The 21721-nt window shown below is 40.4% G+C and overlaps 1 protein-coding gene across 1 annotated transcript in view; it reads right to left on the bottom strand.

Annotated features, from left to right (window-relative positions):
* Nucleotides 1–21721, bottom strand: part of SPTA1 (spectrin alpha, erythrocytic 1) — a 71355-nt gene that overhangs the window by 40276 nt on the left and 9358 nt on the right. The window contains exons 8-19 of the mRNA XM_054711525.1: nt 21555–21690; nt 21353–21454; nt 18913–19050; nt 18180–18290; nt 14759–14836; nt 14465–14620; nt 12731–12935; nt 10926–11107; nt 7629–7872; nt 6022–6144; nt 2257–2474; nt 490–582 (exon numbers count right to left, since the gene is read on the bottom strand). Coding sequence (XP_054567500.1) covers nt 490–582; nt 2257–2474; nt 6022–6144; nt 7629–7872; nt 10926–11107; nt 12731–12935; nt 14465–14620; nt 14759–14836; nt 18180–18290; nt 18913–19050; nt 21353–21454; nt 21555–21690 — 1786 coding nt within the window. The remainder of the gene's footprint in view (nt 1–489; nt 583–2256; nt 2475–6021; nt 6145–7628; nt 7873–10925; nt 11108–12730; nt 12936–14464; nt 14621–14758; nt 14837–18179; nt 18291–18912; nt 19051–21352; nt 21455–21554; nt 21691–21721) is intronic.

Raw genomic sequence — 21721 nt, 5'->3', positions numbered from 1 at the left:
CGATGTTTCTCTCTGTGTGTCTCTCCTCCCTCCTTCCACTCTCTCTAAAAATCAATGGAAAAATATCCTCAGGTGATAATTAACAACAACAACAAAGACTACAATTTTCCCGCAAATTTGGATTATTTTTTATTCATGTTTGCATATGGTAGACATTTAATAAGTGTTGGTACAGGAAAAAACGAATAAAGGAAGGAAAGGAATCAAGAAGAAATGTATGAGGAAGAGATGCACACAAAAGAGGTAATAAAAAAAGAACAGTGACATATACACGGAAGGAAAGAGGAAAGTGAAAAATAACACTTATCTAGACATCCTTAAGGACTAAATCTTTGTAGATGCTACAATTTTTGTACATCAGGATCATAGGACTTAGTATTTTCTTTGCAATTATTTCCTGGATTATAGGAAATAAAGCCCCGTAACTAAGAGAATGCCTTTATCTTGTTGTGGGCATTGTGATTCTTGTCGTCCCTAACTGTTTCTTACCTGGCAGGCTTCTGCCTGATCCCGCAGAGCTTGCATACTGTTCCCAAACGCATTGAGATCCACTAGGAAGGCTTCGTGCTTCTTTAGAAGAACCTGGATTTGTCGATGAGAAGATCATGAGAAGCTATCCAGAAAGGTCAGTAAGCATCCCTGGGGGGTGTCTCAAGCATTTACTCTGGGTTATCCTGATGGACCTAATTCCTGGCAAAAGACATTTTCTATTTAATATAAATGTTTTAACCCTAAATTAGCAAGCACAAGAAAATAGAAATGAAAAAATAAATAATTCCAAAGAGGACACACAGATGGCCAAGAGACATATGAAAAGATGCTCCAAGTCACTGATCATCAGAGAGATGCAAATTAAAATGACAAAGAGATATCGCCTCACACCTGCTCCCATCAACAAAACAACAAACAAGTGCTGGCGAGGATGTGAAGAAAAGGGAACCCTCGTGCACTGCTGGTGGAAATGCAGACTGGTGCAGCCACTGTGGAGAACAGTATGGAATTTACTAAAAAAATTAAAATTGGAACTACAGTTTGACCCAGTGATCCTACTTCTAGGAATATATTCTAAGAAGCCTGAAACACCAATCACCTCAGTAAGAACATATGCACCCCTATATTCATAGCCGCGCTACTTACAATATCTAAGATATGGAGATAGCCTAAGTGCCCATCAGTAGCTGAGTGGATAAAAAAGCTGTGGTGCATTTACGCCACGGAATATTATGCAGCTGTAAAAAAGAAGGATTTCTTACCCTTTGCAACAGCACAGAGGGACCTGGAGAGAATTAAGCTGAGTGAAATAACCCAGTCAAAAAAGCCAAATATAACATGATTTCACTTATAAGTGGAATCTAGTGAACATAATAAACTGATGAACAAAAGAGGTGCAGAGACATGAAGACATGGAACAGACAACTTCTGACATGTCTCAGAGGGTGGGGAGGGGAGATAGGAAGAGATTAACCGGAGAACTCATATGCATACAGTATATGCATAACCAATGGACACAGACAATAGTGTGGTGAAGGCCTGGGTGGAGCAGGGCCTGGGAGGAGGGGGTAAAAGTGGGGGAATTCAGGGGACAACTGTAATACTGTCAAAAATAACTAAGAAAGAAATAAATAACAATTTCAATGTATTTGCTTCAATCATCATGAAGTCAAAAGTGCACAAGCATTTTATCAACACACATCATAGCTAAAAGAGGATGCTGCTGATAATGCTACTTTGTAGGATTAAACATACCTATAAATTTAGATGCTCATTTTAATTACTTCTTGCGCTAAACATTTATGAAATACTCTATTGTATTCCCACAGGACAATGAGCAAAACAAAGAAATTGATATAAAAGGTAACATGATCTTTGATTTCTTTTTCTTGTCCCAAGATGTCTGTCTGATTGTATTTTAAAAAAAAAAACTATTTAAGGTGACTAATTCTTAAAACTAAAACTATGGTTGATTTGTGAAATCTGAAGGTTACTCTGGGAAATTTAAGCTGGGACCAAGACAGGCAGGGATCTCGAGTCATGCCTTTTTGACTTTAAATTATCTCTAGGGAATCTATAGATTTCTGTGGGATTGGGAAAATGTAATGTATCTTTTGGAATCTCTGCCTACTCGGAGGGTATCAGGTGAAATCCAAAAGCTATCATATTACTCTGAAATACCTGAAAAACTTAACAAAACCTGTAAATGTCCCACAAATTAATTTGGTGAACACTAGACAGCGTCCATCCCCATGTCTGCCTTACCCCAGCTGCTTCTTCATCAGCCCCATAGTTAGTGTTGTCTACAATGGGCTCCTTCTCTCTAATCCATGCCTCTGCTTCATGCAGGTCGGCCAGGTACTGCTGGAACTGGACATTGGCCTCGAGGTCATTCTGCCGCCTAGCAGCTCGACCTTGGAGAGACTCCATATTCTCATTCAAGCTCTTGACCCGGGAGGCCACATCTTCTGCAGCGAAGTGTCCTATGGAGCAGATAGAAAAGGTGAGTGTGACCCTCATTATCACTCACTACAATTCAATCCTTTTGGTGATCTTGGGGAGAGAAAGGGAAGTGTGAGGATGATGCTTGATGTACTCAATCTGCCATTTTGCCTAAATTTCTGGAAATTAGGATGCTGGGTGCTAATGAGGGATAGATGTGGATGTGTGGTGGTGTAAGTGTGTCTATATGGTGGTTAATTAAGTGCTATATTCTGTTATACAGACCTGAAAACAAAATACCCATGTGTGGGTGCTACTCAGTGTTCCAAAAACATGTATTCTCTAGACTAAACAGAAAATTCAACATATTTCCATTTCTGTCTATAAAGGACGTATTACCACAGGAATTGTTCTGCAACTAAACAATTAGAAAACAGGACAGAAAACTGTAAAATGCAATGATTTTCAGACAATAGGCAGAGGATTGTGACTCCTGAGAGAAGGGGAAGAAATGAGGCATGACCTATGACTGCCATAGTGTATGCCTGGGTCAGTTTCTAGACTGTAGCGTTGTTGCAAGGGAGGGAGTATAAGGGGGAGGGGTAACCCAGACAGAACTAGCGATCACACTGAGTGGAGGAGACAGAAATGAGTTATGGGAAGACAAGACAGGTAGAGCCTGTGGAACCCAGTACTGAAGAGAAAAGTGCTGCCCAGAGATGGAGCTTCAGAGATATGCAGAGAGGTCCCTTAGGGCAGGGGGGGGGACCTTTTCTCTGCCAAGGACCATTTGGATATTTCTAACATCATTCTCGGGCCATGAAAACTGTCAACTTAAAAATTAGCCTTCTATATTTGGTCAAACATTTAATTAACTCACCCCTAATGCCTTGGCAGGGCCAGACCAAATGATTTCTTGGTCCTTATATCGCCTGCGGGCCAGATGTTCCCGACCCCTGCTCTAGAGGATTAAATTGATTAGTCTTAAAATTTTACTTCCAGGATTCCTTTATAATTTTAAAGATTATTGGGGACCACTTTAAGCTTTTTCATGTGTGGTTATATCTATGTGTAATTGCCATATCAGAAATCAAAACAGAAAACACTTAAATGTATACACAAATATATATTCCATTAGCCAATAGACCCCAGAAATCTTCACTGTACACTTATGAAAGAATGAGTGTAAAAAAGGCAAATGTCTTAGCATCATGATGAAAACCATAAAACAAACTTAGAGAATCACCACCCTGGAATAAAACACATGCATGCACATGCACACACACACCACAGGACTATCCTACCTAATAAAATAGTAATATGCAAATTGACCACACCTTCGCTATGCCCAAGCCATGCCCACCAGCCAAAGCCACACCCACCAGCCAATCAGGGTGAGTATGCAAATTACCCAACAAAGATGGCAGGTTAATTTGCATACACTGAGAGAGGAAGGAGTGAAGACTGAAGACAACTTAGAAGGAAGAGGGAGGAAAAGCGGAAAGCAAGGTGGCTGCCAGAGGGAAAGCCCTGGTGGGGCGGAGCGGGGCGGGTGGCAGTGGCAAGCGGGTGCAGGTGCGGTGGCCGCAAAGGTGGCGGCAGCGGCAGCGCACGCGGCCGAAACAGCCGCTTGCAGGATTTTCCTGCAAATGGGCTACTAGTAGCTAATAAACAAATAGAGATAGTAGATAAAATTATAATAAACTAGAGGCCCGGTGCATGAAAATTCATGCACTTGATGGGGGGGGCGGGTCCCTCAGCCCGGGCTTCCCCCTCTCACAGTCTGGGAGCCCTCAGAGGGGGAGGCGACCTGGCAATCAGGGGAAGGCAACACCCCATCACACCTCTGCTGCTGCCACTGCCAGCAGTGCAAGCCTCGGCCAACCCTAGTTACCTGAGCCTCAGGCAGCCCTGGGTGGCTGGGGGGCTGAGGGGACTGGGGGACTCTGGAGGCAGGCATGCGGAGCCACCCCAGCAGGGCTGAAGGGACTGGGCAACGCCATCTTGTGGCTGTGGGCAGTCAATTAGCATATTCCCTCCTTATTGGCTGTGGGAACCGCCATCTTTGCAATGGCATGAGGATCAATTAGCATATTCTCTCTTTATTAGATAGGATATACTGCTAATCCAAAGAAAGCAGAAACTGATGGACAAAGTAAAAAAATATCAAAATGTTACATTTAAATTTATCTATATTGATAATTGCTTTAAATGTAAGTGGTCTAAATTTTCCAATTAAAATGAAAGATGACCAGTTTGCATAAAATAAAAGCAAAATCTAAGTATATGCTGCCTATAAGAAATCTGCTTTATTCTTGCACGGGAGCCATGCTAATCTCTGCATTGTTCCGATTTTAGTGTACATGCTGCTGAAGCAAGAACGATAAAAAATCTGCTGTAATATAAAGAAACAGAGCTCAAGCAAAAGATGGAGAAATCCATATTATGCAAACAGGAGCAAAAGACACTTAGAGTGGCTATGCTAAAGTTGTCCTAAGTAGCCTTTAGGGTAACACCAGGAATAAGGAGGGCTATACCATAATGTAAAAATTTTAAATTCATCAAGAAGACATAACAAGCCTACATACATGAATATAATAACAGGGCTTCAAAATACATGAAACTAAAATAAATAGAAATAGATAAAATTCACAATTATAGCTAGAGATTAAAAATAATAATACGACAAGTCACTATAGTAAAATAGGAATACCAAACAAACAATTTTAGGTTTGAATCACTCAACTGAGCTCTGAAATTTTGTTCAGCACTCTTTTAAAGTATACTTTTGATAGCTGGACACTGGCAGCAATTTATTTTTGAGTCAATAGAGGGAGAATCCTAATTTAGTCTGCATTGGTTATACCACACCTGGTGTTTGATATTTGGTTCTGAACAACATTTAACCAGTAGGGGTTTGTGAAGATGGGAGACCAGGAAGAGGAAAGACATTGAGACAATTAAAGCAAAAAAATGTGAAGAAGTGGTGCTACTTACTACCATGACTGTAAGACAGTGGGAACCTCAGACATGTCTTTACAGACTTGGAAGTTCCCATAGGGGAAAAGTATTTGATTTGTTTTATGGGATTTGGACCTTAAATTCTGAATTTTATAACTCCTACAGAAAATTATATTGATTATTAGGGTAATGTACTTTATTTTAATAACTAGAAGCCCGATGCACAAAGATTCATGCCAGAATGGGCCTTCCTTTCCCTGGCTGCCGACACCGCCTTCGCTATGGCCGGAGCCACCTTTCTGCCTTCCTACGCTGCTCAGAGGCCCGGAGCTGCCGGGGTCGGGGCTGAACGCCTGTGTCCCACCCCAACCCCGGCCACTCAGCACCCGTGTATGCAAATTAACCCACCATCTTTGTTGGGTTAATTTGCATACTCACTCCTGATTGGTTGGTGGGCGTCACGAAGGTATGGTCAATTAGCATGTTACTCTTTTCTTAGGTAGATACAAACATTGTATCTGTCAGAAATGTCCAAGGGGAATTTCTGTATTAGATGGTAAGGTGGATCTCAAATTCCTAGAGTTTGGCATAGGAATGATTGTTCAACTCAATCTGAATCATACATACCTTCCTCCACCATCTTGTTTCCCCTCTCTGTTATCACTCGGATGCGTGGCTCATGGCTGGCAATGTCAGCCTGGATGACCTGGTGTCTATTCAGAAGATTCTTTGATGTAATCAGGTCCTTGCCTACAGAGGAAAAATAAGTTTAAGGTCTGGTGTTGTTGTAGTGTACGCAATAAAAAGAGGCTACTCTACTCTTGAATCTACAAGTTCTTTCCTTCGAGGTTCTAGCCACTGAGTGGGCTTGCTGAAATCTATCCCATTTGTCTGAGTTAACTCTGCTCAGTTTTGTTATTTCCCTTGCCTCTCTGTACTAAGAAAATTCTACTCTTTCCCTAACAACAACAAAAAAAGATAAATAAATCACTATTCTCTTTGGAAGATAGTAGAAAGGTAAACAACTTTCCAGATCAACTTCCAATATTATGCAACCGATTTTCTTTCAGAATATTGTGGTACAAAAGTCAGGGTCTTCCACTTCTAATTTCTATGGGTGTCAAGGAGTTATTAAATCCTCTAAATTTAGTTTCTTTCATCATAAAATTGGCGCAATGTTAGCTGTTTTAAATTTTTGTTTGTAAGTATTAGATATAACATTAAAAGTGCCTCACTCATTGCTTAACATTAATCATATTTTTTAAAATATGTTTTTATTGAATTCAGAGACAGGAAGGGAGAGGGAGGAAGAGATAGAAACATCAACAATGAGAGAGAATCATCGATTAGCTGCCTTCTGCACGCCCCCTACTTGAGATTGAGCCTGCAAACTGGGTATGTGCCCTTACTTGAAATTGAACCATGACCTCCTGGTTCATGGATCAAACTCAACCACTGAACCACACCAGCTGGGCTCATTGCTTATCATTCAAAAGCATATAATAAATACCATGTCTTATTAATTTCCTCCATCTCCCTAGATCCCTAGTGAATCCTCCCTGTCTCCCATCCATGCTTCACCTCTTTTTCCTTCAAAATTTCCTTCCCTATACTTCACACTAAATGCCTCTCTAGAAACGTTCTATGCTGTCCACCTTTAAAAGAGATATTTCTCTTCTAGGAAGTTTTCTCAGACTAGCCTTCCATTGTCACCATTGTCTAGACCCTCATGGATGTCCCCAATATGGGCATATTAAGTTTACATTATATTTATGCCCACTTTTTTCTCTATTTCAATGCAAGTGTGCTGGCACTGACAATGGTAAACTGATAGCTTCCAAGAAAAAGAAAATGTGTCCTTTATCTGCTACTTCACCCCTTTTATATTTTTAATTGCTCATTTGGTTATAAAAGGGATTCATCAACAATATAGACAAAAACTCTTGGTATCTCAAACACTAACCATGACTGCTCAGCCAAGAACCTTGGCAATAACCTAAGTTAGAGCAAGTAGCCAAGAGCAGAGCACTCTAGCTCTTCCAAAAGACCTTAAGTTCATGGCCCTGTTCATGTCGATTTTAGGACATAAACTTTTAAGTTCCAATTTTTAAAACAATTTCTTATGGAAGATTGGAAGGACCTGAGAGCAAACTTTGCCCCACCCTGCTATTGTATCCCAGATCCTTCAAACAATCTGCAGACCTTACGGCTCCATTCGCTCAGTCTGTACTAACCAATGAGGGTGGAAGCTGCTGAAGGTTCGGTTTCTTGGATCCAGGCCTCCTCATCCTCAGTGTCTCTGCAAATCTGCTGCAGGCGAAGAATGTCAATGAGCTTCTTCTTCCGGGTGGCCAGTGGTTCTTTCAGGGCTTCAAACCGGGACACCAGGGACTCCTGCCTTGCCCGTATGTCCCCAGCATCGGGATGGCCAGTTTCTTCAAAATATGTCGCCAGGTCTGTGATGGTGTCGACTTGTTCCTAAGGAAGACATTGAATGTGTGTCAGGAAATCCTGCCATTTAGGAGAAAGGGATGAGGGTTTGGTGAGAGGCCATGGGGAGAATCAGCCCCATTATGTACTGTGTTAGGACTTCTAATCAAATCAGTGAACTCGAGTGGAAGGGGTTGTTACTTTGAGGACCATTTCATCAATCTAAAAGAGCGATTTGTGGGAAAGTGTTATATTGTAAACCAGAAGATGCCTTAATCAATAAGCCAAATTTATTGGGAGTCTTTTTCATTTCGCTAGCACTAGCGGGCCCAGAGAAAATACTGCTTCTCTAATTCTGGGGCCCAATATAGTGGAAGTCTTTCCTATTTATATGTTTTTCAGCTCTTTGTTTTCCAAATTTGACACCAGACTTCCGGTCCTTCTGAGAAAAAGTCCTGTGTGCTGGGACAGGGCTGTAAGACCATATCTCAAGGCCTGGCCTGGCGCCAGCACTGACAACTCTGTCTGGGGCATAATTTATGGCCTCTCTGGAATGGGGAGTAGTCTTATTTTTCCCTATTATTTAAGCAAGCAAATGTTTACAGAAGCCAGCATAGCAGGGTTAAAATTTTAAACAGCAGTTTTTACCCAAGATGGAGGTTACTATGCTTCAAAAGTAACTTCCAAACCCCATTTCAGAAAGGACTAACTATTTATGGTGTGTGCCAAGGAAAGCACAGAGATACCAGAGCTATAGAACCTTAACTTTTGGTCTATTGATAAGTTTGGTCCTAAGGAAAATGGTGCCGGGCTTTTTTAATCTCAGTTCCCCTTTCATCCTCTTCATCTCCCTTTAAAATGAGCTATAATTGTAAATAACATAGACACTTCTGAGGCTGAAGTCTGTTGCATAGCAGGAATGATTCCTATGAGATTACACGGGATGTCACAAAACAAATGTCAAAACCCCAGAAAAAGAAATGTAAAGGCACGCCTTGGTCAGTACCCAGCTGTGTGAAATGGAATAAATCATAGTCCTCATTTGAGCCGTTATCTAAGAAAGGAGAAATACAGAAACCGGGTTCCAAAAGATCTCCCTGGAAAGAAAATTTTAGTTGTATTTCTATATTCTAAAATACACAGATGTGTTCCTTCTTATTAGTGAGGTCAACTATAAATGGGCTGGCAGAAGCAAGTAGATAGGATTTTTGTTTGTCTGCTTGTTTTGCCTTTTTGCTGGAGTAGGGGAAAGAGGTACATAAGGAAACTACTTCTGGTGGTTGATGGAGACTTCACTTGGGTGGTGAGTGCACAGTACAGTGTACAGCTGGTGCGTTGTGGAATTGTGCACCTGAAATCTGTATGATTTAGTTAACCAGTGTCACACCAATGAATTCATTAAAACATAAATAAAAATAAAAAATTACAATAAAAGTTCTTCAAGAGGTAAATGAACAGTAAGCGCTGGTTTTACTCATTCTATTTTTATATCCAATTCTCAACCTATAAAGGTTTTGATATACCTTGTCTCAATTTGGAACAAACCATTAATCATCAATAGCCTCTTCAAATATATACACACTTATCCATAAAATAGTAAAAGCTCCTTAAAGAATTAAAATTAATATCTCTCACTAGCCAACTCTTCTCATCTCTTAGGATACTTTAACTTTGGAAAACAACATAATGTACTAGAGTGATTTTGAAACATCATAATTGTCATCATCATTATGGATCTTCTGCATTATTTGAAAACCTCTAGTGTTGTGGAAGGTGCCAAGACTAAGAAGATAGAAGACATGACTTCTATTCTTGGCTACCAGTTAGTTGCCACTTGATCTTGGAAAAGCTTTTTTACCTATTTTAATTTTAGTGTCCTCATCTATATAATGAGGACGTTGTGCTAGAGGGCATTTAAGATCCTTTCTAACTATAATATTCCATATTTGAAATTTCTTTTGCAAGCATATATCTTAGCCTCTTTTCCAACCAGGAGAAGCAATTCCTGGTGATTAGATGCCCTAAATTTCCCCAAAGGTTCACATATTTCTTATATTTATTATGTATTTACACATGCTGTTCTTCCTCTTTGTATGTTTTTGTTTATCTTTCATCAAATCCTTTGAAAATCTGTTCCAAACTCTCTCCCTCCATGTTAGCTTTCAAGCCATCTTCACAGTTTGTGTTTTTCTATCCCCAGCCTTTTATTTCAAGCTCCATCAAGCCAGTCTGAGAGCCATGTAAATGATTACGTTTTGCTCTGTCTTCTGTAGATTGTTCTTTCTTTCCCATTTCACCCAAAGTGACCAAAAAGTAAATATTATAAGAGTGTATTTTAACAAGACAGATTAGTGAGACCTTATAGGAAACAGCAGAATCATTTTAAAACACAAGCTAAGATGCCCAAGGTTGAAAAATTGGGTCTTCTGGAATTGAATTTCCATTAAGGTTTCTGGAAACTCACATGTACAGTGTCTATAGTCTAGAAACTTACTAGATAAATGTATTTTAAATAACAGTCTGGGGGGACTCCAGGGGGCCTAACTTGAAATTAAGAGCCTAGACATCTGTATCACAGCCCTGGCCCTGGTGTTAATTTTCTCTATGAAGTCATGTTACTTGTACAGGTTTCAATTTTCTAAACTAAAACAAACAAACAGAACTGGTAGGATGAAAGAGATGTTCAAGCTTTGAATTGCAGAATGCTCAAACAAGAAGAGTCAGTTTTATCCAAACCCTTATTTTATAGGTGAGGATTAAGAAGTGTGAAAAGTTGAAAAGACACACCAAAGATCACATAACTAGTAATTGGCAGGCTCTACGTAAAATCCATGGTTCTGGATTGAGTATGCAGTATTATATCAAGAAAAGTCAATAAAGCCTTCTATCAGTCATGGTGTTCTGACAAGAGACACCAGGCAACCAGGAGAATGGCTGTATAAAAGGAAATATTGGAAAGAGGCTGTTTACCAACCAAAATCTTTGAATTTTTACCTTTAATTTCTTGACCTCTTTCTCTTAATAATAATTACTTGGGATGAGTTTGCTCAGAGGATATACAGGTGCTTTGGCCTACAACTGGTAAAGAGCTAGCAACAAACCTGACGAGCAGCCACTCCAGACTCCAAGAAGTTGTGTTTCTTGAGTAGATTTTGTACATCAGCCAGGCCTTTCCCATAATCCTCTGAGGTGGCCTGCCATTCCACCTCCTCCAGCCAGCGCTTTAGGTCTTCTGCATTATTTTCAAATTGCAGCTGCTGGTTAGCTTCAAACAGCTGGGTCCCTGGGAAAGGACATCAAGTATAAGACAGGTACCGTAACTGCTTCTCATGACAAATATACCTTCCACCAACTTAAGCAGAAATATATTTTGATAATCCAATGAAAAAAATAACTATCATATAACATCATATAAGAAATCACTTTAAATTTGTAGAACTTCTTGATAGTTGTTTTCAAATAAAGTAATGTTCTCAAAACGAAGAAAAACAGTAAGTTAATCCCCAGTGAGGTACAGGGCTGCTGTGTTAGATTTTAAACAGCTTGGGTGTTTTCATATGTCATTTCTTGCTCTCCGTTGAGATCTCTTTTTCGAGGGGATTTAAACCCAAACACTGCATTTTCCAAGAGAAGTATAACACTTAGGGTTGGCTCTGTTTACAATTTTGAAGTGTCTTCTTATCAATGTCTTTCTCAGAACTTTGTTAGCCCCTCTTAGTGCCTGTCCTTCATCACAAACCAGGCACCACAACTTTCTCTTCCAAAAAAAGTCTTGATTATGCACACTGTTCCTTGATAAACTTTTAATTATATGAACTTATAGCAATTATTTACATTATTTCTGTGTAGCAATTACAGTATGGCGATTTCTTATTGTTACAGTCAAGTTGGATTTCCCCCCTACTTTTCAGAATGACATCAAACAAAATCAGTATGATCCCTTCTCTAACCAGGACAGAGCCATGTCCACAGAGCATCTTCAGAACAAGTAGAATATTAATAAGAGAACCTCATTATTTGTGTTAATTATAACTGATTATAATTAACCTAGAGAAAACTGGCCTAGAGGTCACAAGGTAAATTCAATGTTAGTAGAAACATTCAAGTAGATATGTGGGAGTTTTTAAAAGAGCTTACTGCACAGCCTGAACACTTCAAGATAGGTAAAAAACAAACAACAACAAAGTCATCAAGCCCTTTTTATAAAAATAAAATATTGTGGAAATATCACATTTGGCACTGACAATTTTTTAATGTTAAATTTACCTGGGTTATAATATCTTGTCTTGTCTATGTAACCAAAACCTTAATTTAGGGACACTAGTGTTAGGTGCATAGACAATATAGAATTCATGGTTGCTGAATATTTATCAAGAAAAATTTTAACCCTGGCTGGTGTGGTTCAGTGGATAGCGTGTCGGCCTGCAGACTGAAGGGTCCAGGTTTGTTTCCGGTCAAGGGCACATGCCTGGGTTGTGGGCTCCATCCCCAGTGCGGGGATGTGAGGGAGGCAGCCGATCAGTGATTCTCTCTCATCATTGATGTTTTTCTCCCTTTCTCTCTCTCTCCTCTCCCTCTCCCTTCCTCTCTGAAATCAATAAATAAAATATATATTTAAAAAAAGAAAAATTTTTAAGAATGAAAAAAGGTGAAGAAAACAAAAGAAGTTTCAGTAAAAAAAAACTACGTGCATGAAGAAAATAGAAAATTTGTAAATGTATAGTGTGATAAACTTAGGTTGGACTTTGAAAACTTCTTGACTAATGGAGGAAGACACAGGGAAGCAGATGAGTAGCATCTTTCTCATAGAGGTCACCAGGTAAATTCAAGGAGGTGAAGGTGAAGGTGAACGTGGTAGGTTTCAGAATTTAAGAATTAGCCTTTCAACGAAACCTCTGCTCCTCACCTTTCTGCGCTGTGGCCTCCAGCAATTGCTCCCACAGGCTGGCGACTTCTGCCAGCCGAGCAGCCACACTGTCAGCGGCGTAGTGGCCACCCTCAATCATCTCCTGGCCAGTCTTCTCTAGGTTACTGAGTAGGATCTTATTAGCTGCCAATTCTTCTTCAAAGACCTGCTGCTTTTGAACCCGGCTCTTCAAGTTCTGTGTATCCTGAGACAAAGAAAAAAAAAATCATTACTTGAAAAATGAGGGGGAAACATTTTGAGGACAGGGGTTACTTTGCACTATGTCCTAGGGAGAAGAGAGAAGACAGAACTGTCCTTGTCCTAGTACAGAGTCAGACTGCTTAGGAAAGTCATGTGACTAATTTTTCCTTCTGTACATATGGCAGACATAGCTAATCAATCCCTAAAATTATTTCTACTGAGCCTGGAATTGTTTTTGAGCACGACACCTCACACAAGAAATAACAATCAATCAGAGCTGTCATGAAGGATGAAAATGATGGTCCATTTCTGTCCTAGTATATCTACCACCCATCCTTTTGCCCCATGTAGAAGAGATGTTTATCCTAAATCAGTGATGGGCAACCTTTTGAGCTTGGTGTGTCAAACTTCGCCAAAAAACTGAGCATAACTCGGGTAGTGTGTCACTTTGAGGGAAAAACATTATTTCGCAAATGTTTCATCCTCAGCATGCGGCTGCCTCAGCGGCCGCGTGTCATCAGAAATGGCTAGGAGTGTCAGTGCTGACACTCGTGTCATAGGTTCGCCATCACTGCCCTAAATGCACCGGAACCATAACTCCTCTAGAGAACACAAGCAGATGGTGCTGAGTTTTACAGAAAGAATAAAAGGTTCAGATAAGATGGTAATTCTAATCCTATTTAATAAAAGCCCAGTGACTGAAAAGCAGAACAACCAGTCGACCAGTTGCTATAATGTGCACTGACCACCAGGGGGCAGATGCTCAATGCAGGAGCTGCCCCCTGGTGGTCAGTGTGCTCCCACAGTGGGAGTGCTGCTCGGCTGACCAGGATGAGCAGTGCTCCCACAGCAGGCCGATCCCCACAGGCCATGTCCCCCACCAGTGCACAAATCCTGTGCACCAGGCCTCTAGTAGTTCTATAAAGTTATACAAAAGGATCTGAGGTATACATTTAAGAATACATGATAATAGGAATTTCCCATAGAAGCCCAAGTTCACCTCCAAAATTCATGCCTCTAACCCCCTTATTTTAAATTGCCTTCTAAACAATTGGATAACTTTGGGCAACTGACTTCACAATTTATATGCCTGGTTTTCTCATCTATAAAACTAGAGGTTGTTCCCTTCAAGTTACAAAACTCTATGTCTATATTATACCAAACCCAAGTAGCTTCCAGGAAATGTGAGTGTACATTAGGATTAAACATAATGTTTTTCTACTGTAAAGGTGCAGAGGGGAGCAGTAGAGGTGATAAAGGGACAACAAAGAGCTCAGTAAGGAGCAGTTCCTCCTTTACACCATTCTAATAAGGCCCTTTGGAAATTTTGTGCCAGAAAAAAAGGGTGATGGGCAGCAGGGTATACAAAAACCAGAAACTAGATTCTTGGCTCTTCCCTATATGCATCTGTCTCCTCATCTGTAAAGTGAGGCTTACTAACTGAACCCTGTGGTCCTTTCAGCTTTAAGACTATAATTCCATGAAACTAACAAATCCTGATGAATATGTCCAGGGCTGGAAAACCCTGCCTACCTTATAATCTTCATCGTCTGCCAGCTTTTTCTTCTTGTTGATCCAGTTCTTCAGGTCATCTGAGTCCTGATACAGTTGCTGCAGAAGCAGGGAGTCCTCCAGCAATCTGCGCCGAGTGGCAGCCCTTTCACGCAGGGCATCCCGGCGAGCCAGCAGCTGCAAAACCAGGAGCAAACTCATTGTCAGCTCCACCGAAGGTGGGCACAGGAGAGTCACTGCTCACATCGGTCACCAAGCCCCCAGCACTTTCCCTGAGCGGGTGCAAGACAAGCACAGATGAGCCCTTGAACATACCCCATCCCGGATAGAAGCGATGTTCTCTGAATCATAATGATCATTGTCAATCAGTTTGGTTGCAGTCTTGTCTAATGTCTGAAAAACAAAACAAAAGAACACAGGATTGTTTTAACTCAGTGACCATCAGTGAGTATGTGGCCACAGTTTGGGTAGCTATTTAAAGAAGGAATCATGGTAACATGGAGAGAGGTCCTAACTCTAATTTCTGTTATAAATTATATTTTAAAATGTAGACCTTAGTTCTATTATAAATTTCCTGAAGAACCTCCATGCTGTTTTCCATAGTGGCTGCACCAATCTGCATTCCCACTAACAGTGCAAGAGTTCCCTTTTCTCCACATTCTCTCCAACACTTGTTTGTTGATTTATTGATGATAACCATCTGATAGGTGTGAAGTGGTATCTCATTGTGGTTTTAATTTTCATATCTCTGATGATTAGTGAGGATGACATCTTTTTATATGTGTGTTGGTCATCTCGATATTGGAGAAGTGTCTATTCAGGTCCTCTGCCATTTTTTAATTGGATTGTGTGTGTGTGTGTGTCTGGTGTTTTTGTCTTGTTTTCTTTTGTGTGTTTTTATCTTTTTTTATTTCTTTATTGATTAAGGTGTTACATATGTGTCCTTATCCCCCCATTACCCCCCTTCTCCCCACTCATGCCCTCACCCCCCTGGTGTTCGTGTCCATTGGTTAGGCTTATATGCATGCATACAAGTCCTTTGGTTGATCTCTCCCCCTACCCCCACCCTCCCCTACCTTCCCTCTGAGGTTTGATGGTCTGATCAATGTTTCTCTGTCTCTGGATCTGTTTTTGTTCATCAGTTTATGTTATTCATTATATTCCACAAATGAGTGAGATCATGTGATATTTATCTTTGCCTGATTGCTCTGACTGGGACTTTCAGTATTATTTTGAATTAAGAGTTGGTGAGAATGGCTATTTTTTCTTGATCCAAGCATTTAATTCATTTACATTTGGAATGAATATTGATAGAATGTAGTTATTGTCATTTTATTACTCATATTTATCTTCCTTTTCTCTTTCTTCTCCTCCTTCTCCTTCTTCTTTTCTCTTCTAGATGTCCCTTAACATTGCCTGTAATACTAGTTTGGTGGTATAAACTCATTTAGCTTTTCTTGCCTGAGAAACTCTTTATTTCTTCTTTAATTTTAAATAATAGTCTTGCTGGATAGACTGGTCTTGGTTGTAGGTTCTTGGTTTTCATCATTTTGTATATTTCATGATAATCTCTCCTGGTCTGAAAAGTTTCTGTTGAGAAATCAGCGGAAAGTTTTATGGGAGCTTCCTTGTAGGTAACTAAATGCTTTTTTCTTGCTGCTTTTAAGATTTTCTCTTTGTTTTTAACTTTTGCCATTTTAATTATGGTGTGTTTTGGAGTGAGCCACTTTAGGTTTATCTTGTTTGAAACAGGCTATGCTTCCTGGAAATGAATATCTTTTTCCTTCACCAAGTTAGAAAAGTTTTCAGTCATTATTTTTTCAAGCAGATTCTAATTAATGTCTTGCTCATTCTTCTTTTTCTCACGATGCCCCTATGATGTGGATACTGTTGTGCTTGATGTGTTTTTTTGTTTTTTGGGGGGGTTTTTTTGGTCTCTTAAATAATCCTCATTTTTGTTGTTGTTGTTTGTTTGTTCTTTTGATTGGGTGTTTTCTATTACCTTGTCTTCCAAATCATTGATTTAATGCTGTGCTTCATCTAATTTTCTGTTGATTTCTTCTAGTGTATTCTCCATTTCAGTTACTGTATTCTTTGTAACTGACTAGTTCTTTTTTATGGTTTTTATGTCCTTTTTTATGCTGACTATCACTTTGTTGATGTTCTCACTGAATTGACCTATTTTTCCTCTAAGTTCCTTGACCATCCTTATAATCAGCATTTTGAATTCTGTATCTGATAGAGTACTTGCATCCATTTCATTTGGTTCCTTTTCTGGAGATTTTTTTCTGTTCTTTCATTTGGGATATGTTTCTTTATCTCCCCATTTTATCTGTCTCTGTGTGTTTGTTTCTATGTATTAGGTAGATCTGCTATGTCTCTCAGTCTTGCTGGGTGGCCTGTGTATTTGGTGTTCTTTGGAGCCTAGTGATACATCCTCCTCAATCACCTGGGCCAGGTACTCCAGGTTGTCCCTTGTGTGGGTTGTGTGTGCCCTTTTGTTGTAGTTGAGCCTTAGTTGCTGTTGGTACATCAGTGATTCAGAATGACCCTTAGACTGGCTAGCTGTTAAGAATGGCTCCTGTGCAGGGGCTGATGCCATGGAGTGGGATTTGCCCCCGTGGAATTTGTTGTCTATAAAGACCTCCTTTCAGTGTACCACTTGTAGAGCTTATTGGTGGTCTTAAACGGGTCACTGAGTGCGTTGTTTCTGTGATTTCTTTGAAGGAACTGCAGTGCAGATCAGTGTTAGATGCTGCCGGTAACTGTCCCAGGGCTCCCTGCTGGAAAGTACAAAGTGATCTGCAGTTGAAGGCTGCCTGTGCTTGGCCTGGATGCATATGGGAGGGAGCACACTGCAAAGTGAGGACAGCTTCCACCAGCATCAAGCCTGAGGCAGGTTAGCCAAAGGTTCAGGGCACCAAAGCCTGCTGCCACCAGCCAGTTGCCCATATGTCTGTACAGGTAAGTTTTTACTTATATTTATTCATGGATCCCCCTCCCCCAAAACTGCCAGAGTGAAAGGTGGATTAATTAATTCATAGTAGGAAAATAATCTAAAATAAATGATAACACTTTATAACTAAAAAAATTATTTTATACCATTTGCTTTTACCAATGAGAATAAACCAAAGAATTATATGTCTGATGATTAACAGGGAAGACTTAGAATTTGATTGTTATTTTAGTTATTGCAATGATGGTGGCATGTGTGCCTATGTGTGACTTTCAACAAGTACCATCCTAGGAGACAGCCAAAGACACAATATATTGGACCCACAAAATTTTTCTTACATTTCTCTGGGCTCTGCTTATATATTGACCAGTTTTCCTAGACATTGTAACTTACAGCTCACAGGAAAATTGTAGTAGCATTAGATGAGAAATACAAAGATGAAGATATGCTTATAAAGAAAAATAATGACATTATTTAGTTTTTGTTTTTTCCCCTCTCTATTACTAAAAAGGAAAAAAATTAAAACAATACATGTCAAACTATGGATATAATGGTTTCTATTTATATTGAAGAAAAAATTCTAATTATTTTTTTGTGGAACAAATACTGCATTGGTAGAAATTAGTATAATTATTTTTCTGGATGTTTTTTCTTAAGAATAATTCTCATGTTATATCTAATAGTTACAAGAGTGATTCTCCCTAAGGATAAGTGTTGGAGGTTATGATATATATATATATAAACATGAAGCCAATACCCAAACCAGGGCCCATTTCTTACTGTGATCTTTTCTTCCTGGGCAGTGAAGGCTTCTTCAAAGTCATCGTGCTTCTGAAGAAGGGTTTCTACAGCACCCAGAGAGTTTCCCAGGTCCTCATTTTCCAGGAAAGCCTATAGGAGACAGAAAGACACACCTGCGCTGTACCTCATTGGTGAAAAACATGCCTTTGGAATATCTCTGAGACAAGGACTAAGGAAGGAGGTGAGGGAGTTGGAGAGCAAGGTGGGAATTAACATGAAAAGTTTAGTAATTAGAGTTTAACCTCAAAAGCAGGAGCTTCAGACTTTCTCCCCAGGCCTCTCATAGAACTAATCACCTTTGTCTCTAGGTCTGTTCACATAGAATTCTCCCAACCAATGTAGGCACTATTCTGAGCTCTCGAAGCTGCCTCATGAGGACCACTCACATCCCCCAGAAAATCTCTGGTTAATCCTGCCTGACTCATCACAATTTTCATAACCCCTTTACAATTTGATATTATTTTTTCCTTATGTTCATTTGAGATCAAACTCTCTGCTATATATTTAGGTATTTATTTCCATACATTTGTTCATGAGGGACTAGTAAAAGCCTTGTATAAAGAGGGGTCAATCTTTTCTTAGTGGTTCCCTCTTCAGTTCCCAGGACAAGCTTAGGACCAAGGAAATAGTTGTGAGACTGTAGATACTCATCATGGTGGTAAATGAGGGGTGAAAAACTGGTTCTGGACACTTGCTGAATCCTTCCTTTTACCTCTTGTCTACTCATCCAACTGTCCACTTGCTCACTGTCACGGTAGAATAGGTGCAAGTCCAAGCACTGCTCATACTGATGCTGACGCTTGTCCCATAGGTCCAGCAGGGCAGCCCAGTTATTGGCAAGTTTTGTCATCTTTGGAAAGGAAAAGATAATGTATCAGAAAGGTCTTTAATTAATTTATCTCAGTCTACTAAACAGGAAGTCTACTTTACTGAGCATCTAATAAATGCAAGATATTTTGAAGGATACAAAAATGAACAGTAAATGGGCTTTTCTCTATAGGCTCCAACTGCTAAGTGAATAAATGTAGCATAGAAAAAAATGGGATAAATACCATAAAAGAGGTACAGCACATTTAATATCTATACTAATAATAGCCTAGGTGGCGTCACGCCCTCATGCATCACACCCTAACTTCATCACAAGATGGCCGTCACAAGATGGTCATCACAAGATGGCCATCACAAGATGGCTGTCACAAGATGGCTGTGCGCACAGCAGAGGTGGGGCCTGGCGGCTGCTCCATGCAGTAAGGCCTGTGGGTCCTGTGGCTCTGGGCAGCACGGAGTAGGACAGTCCTGGCATCTCCACCGCCTCCTGTGGCGGAGGCAGGTCCTGGCGGAGGAGGCGAGTTGTGGCAGGGGAGGGCAGTTGTGGGTGATCAGGCCAGCAGGGGAGGGCAGTTGTGGGTGATCAGGCTGGCAGGGGAGGGCAGTTGGGGGCGATCAGGCAGACAGGTGAGCAGTTAGGAGCCAGAGTCCCAGATTGTGAGAGGGATGTCCAACTGCCAGTTTAGGCCCAATCCTGCAGGTCAGCCTGAGAGACCTCCCTCCCCTTGTGCACGAATTTTGTGCACTGGGCCTCTAGTGCATAAATAAACAAGAAAAGATTAATTCTGATTGGAAGACCCAAGGAGTAGAAATATGGGAAGTATACTACTAAGTGGATATTTAAAGGGTGGGAAGGAGAATCAGGATTGTAGGAGGACATAATGCCACAAATAAGTAATTATTCCAAGTAATTGTTAGGTTATACAAAGTGCTCCAGAGAAATTAATGTGCCTTTAAAAAGGGGACATTTGATGAATTTCAAGTTCATAGAGCACTTAATTTATCAGACTGAGAAGTTTGTATCTTATTCTGAAAGCAAATAAGAACCATCAAGGAAAGAGCAAAGTGACATTACCAAACCCATAAAAAAGCTGGTGTTTGCACAAGCATCTACCCAGGAAACTCCAGTTTATAACCACAGCTGCTATGAGCTCCACCAAAAGAGCAGCACAAATTCTCAAAATCCAAGGATAATAGGTAGGTTTTTAAAAATGTAGGGTTCTATCATTCTTTTGGTAGAAAATCTTACCTAATAAAAGAGAAACATGCAAATTAACCATCACTCCGCTATGCTCAAAGAGTATGCAAATTAACCCAAAAAAGATGGAGGTTAATTTGCATATGCAGGCACAGAGGGGGATGCCTGCTATGAGGGTAAGGGGGGCGGCCGAGGGAGCTACAGGAGTGGTGCTCCGGACAGAAGTGAGGACTTGCTGGCTCTCGGGCGGGCCAGGAGGGGGGACTTGCCGGCTCCCAGGAGGCTGGGAGTGAAGCCAGGGAAAAGAAGGCCTATTCTTGCACGAATATCGTGCAACGGGCCTCTAGTGGTTAATAATAAAAGCCATATTATAATGTGTCCATAGATTACTGGGGAAATTCAAGTTATGGTTATCCCAATGTCATCCATCACACAGCACTGGAGGCTGTGCTTAGAATGTAACGAAATGCAAAGAAGCCTACGGATATTATTTTAAGTGTCATCCCAAAGAGCTCTTGGGACTTGGTGACTGGAGCAAATCTCTCTTAGGGGTCAGATAGTTGAGATGAGCCCCTGCGATCCAGGAGGTTAGGATGATGGCAAACCTAGTTCTTTACTTAGTGGAATTCTGAATGATCAAAGCTTTTTGCTTAATGTGAATTTGAAAAACACAGAAAAAGGAGAATCTGTTTGATTTGAAATTGTATTGAGGAGAAAAGAGAAAGTACACATGCCAGGCACCTTGGGGAACCCAAAGATCAATGAGGTGCAGTCCTCAAAGAATTCATAATCTAGAGATGATAATGGGAAAGTAACAAAACAGATTATATGTGACAAGGAAAAATGGTATGGAGGCTTCAAATTAGGCTGTATGTAGGTTGGTGAAATTAAATAGGTTGATGATACAAAGATTCAGAGATAAGCACACATCTTATCCTGGGAATTTCAAATTGCTCAATTTAGCTATAGCAACATGTGAAGGAAGCAGTGTGAAAGTTGTCGTCATATTACTAATATCTTTATATGATGTCTATCCTCTTCCCATTCAGAAATTATTATATTATTATGAGGTTAAGTGAGAGCTTAATATGCATCAAAATTTCACAAATTCTGGTAAAAGAATTACCTTTTCCAAAATTTCACTGGAGGCTTCATGGTTGACATCCAGCAGGGCCTGACCAGTCTCATCAGCCGATTGGAATCGGTCATCATAAGAGTCAATCTCATGCTGTGGCCACAAGACAAAATGCCTTAAAATGCAGCAAGGAACTTTATGGCATTCTTAGCTCCTCTCTTTTCCTCCTCTTGAGGAGGCTTTTTCTCTTTACCTTATGCTGCTGATGTCTGTCCAGTAGGGCTTCCCCGCCAGCCACATCTGTGGGCAGCTCGTCAGCATTAATTAGTGCAGTCTTCTCTGTCATCCAGCCTGAGAGTTCATCATAGTCAGATAAGAAGCGCTGGTACCTGTGGGAGAGGTAAAGTCAAGGCCAAGAAG

Source organism: Eptesicus fuscus, chromosome 22, assembly GCF_027574615.1.
Source record: "Eptesicus fuscus isolate TK198812 chromosome 22, DD_ASM_mEF_20220401, whole genome shotgun sequence".
NCBI classification, from domain to species: Eukaryota; Metazoa; Chordata; class Mammalia; order Chiroptera; family Vespertilionidae; genus Eptesicus; species Eptesicus fuscus.
This window is presented reverse-complemented; position numbering and strand designations above follow the sequence as displayed.